Genomic DNA, 671 nt, shown 5'->3' on the forward strand with positions numbered 1-671 from the left:
GCCTCGCCAGGTCTTGATGCCTTCTTGAAGTATCTTGGTTTCTGGTCATAAATGTGCCATTATCAGTCTCGGTCTGAATCTTGAACTTGCAGCCACAGCATCAACAGCTCCCCACCACTCACAGAAGCACCCATTTCTGTTATTCAGCCCCGCCTATAACATAAACCAACCGATTTGGACTTCGATTGTCCAATCCCCCAATTTGATACCCACATGATCATGGTCGAGCAGCAGTATATTGCCCCAGGTCTACCCCAGCCGGATGGCCTTTCGGGAGCTCCCAGTTTGCACGACTCAATTCCAACAACTGAGACTTCCCCTTACCACGATCTGACATCCTACTCATCTGTAAGTCGAGCTTCATCCGGAGCGGACGTGAACTTGGCAGAGTCTTTTATAGCGCTGCCATAGATCCGAAGCTCTGCCCCCAATAGTCCTTTTGTAAAACTGACACTAGTTCATGTAGGTCTCTTCACCTTTCAACAGCAATCCGGCCAATGCGATCCAAACCTCTTAAATCCTATCTCAGTCGGGGATCTCCTCCTTTGGCACGGCGTGACAAAAAATTGCATCAAAAAAACCCACCGCCTCCAAGCACAACTAAATCAACACTCTATCTCTCCTGGGATTTTCAGGAATGTATATCAGCAACGGTGGGGCAGGCAAATTTG

General features: G+C 48.4%; 1 protein-coding gene across 1 annotated transcript in view; it reads left to right on the forward strand.

Annotated features, from left to right (window-relative positions):
• Positions 1-213: 213 nt before the first annotated feature.
• FOXG_01050 (uncharacterized protein) overlaps positions 214-671 on the forward strand; it is a gene marked incomplete at both ends in the record, with an annotated part of 1,826 nt that continues 1,368 nt past the window's right edge. The window contains 2 exons of the mRNA XM_018377776.1: positions 214-352; positions 467-653. Coding sequence (XP_018233566.1) covers positions 214-352; positions 467-653 — 326 coding nt within the window. The remainder of the gene's footprint in view (positions 353-466; positions 654-671) is intronic.

Source organism: Fusarium oxysporum, chromosome 1, assembly GCF_000149955.1.
Source record: "Fusarium oxysporum f. sp. lycopersici 4287 chromosome 1, whole genome shotgun sequence".
Lineage (NCBI taxonomy): Eukaryota > Fungi > Ascomycota > Sordariomycetes > Hypocreales > Nectriaceae > Fusarium > Fusarium oxysporum.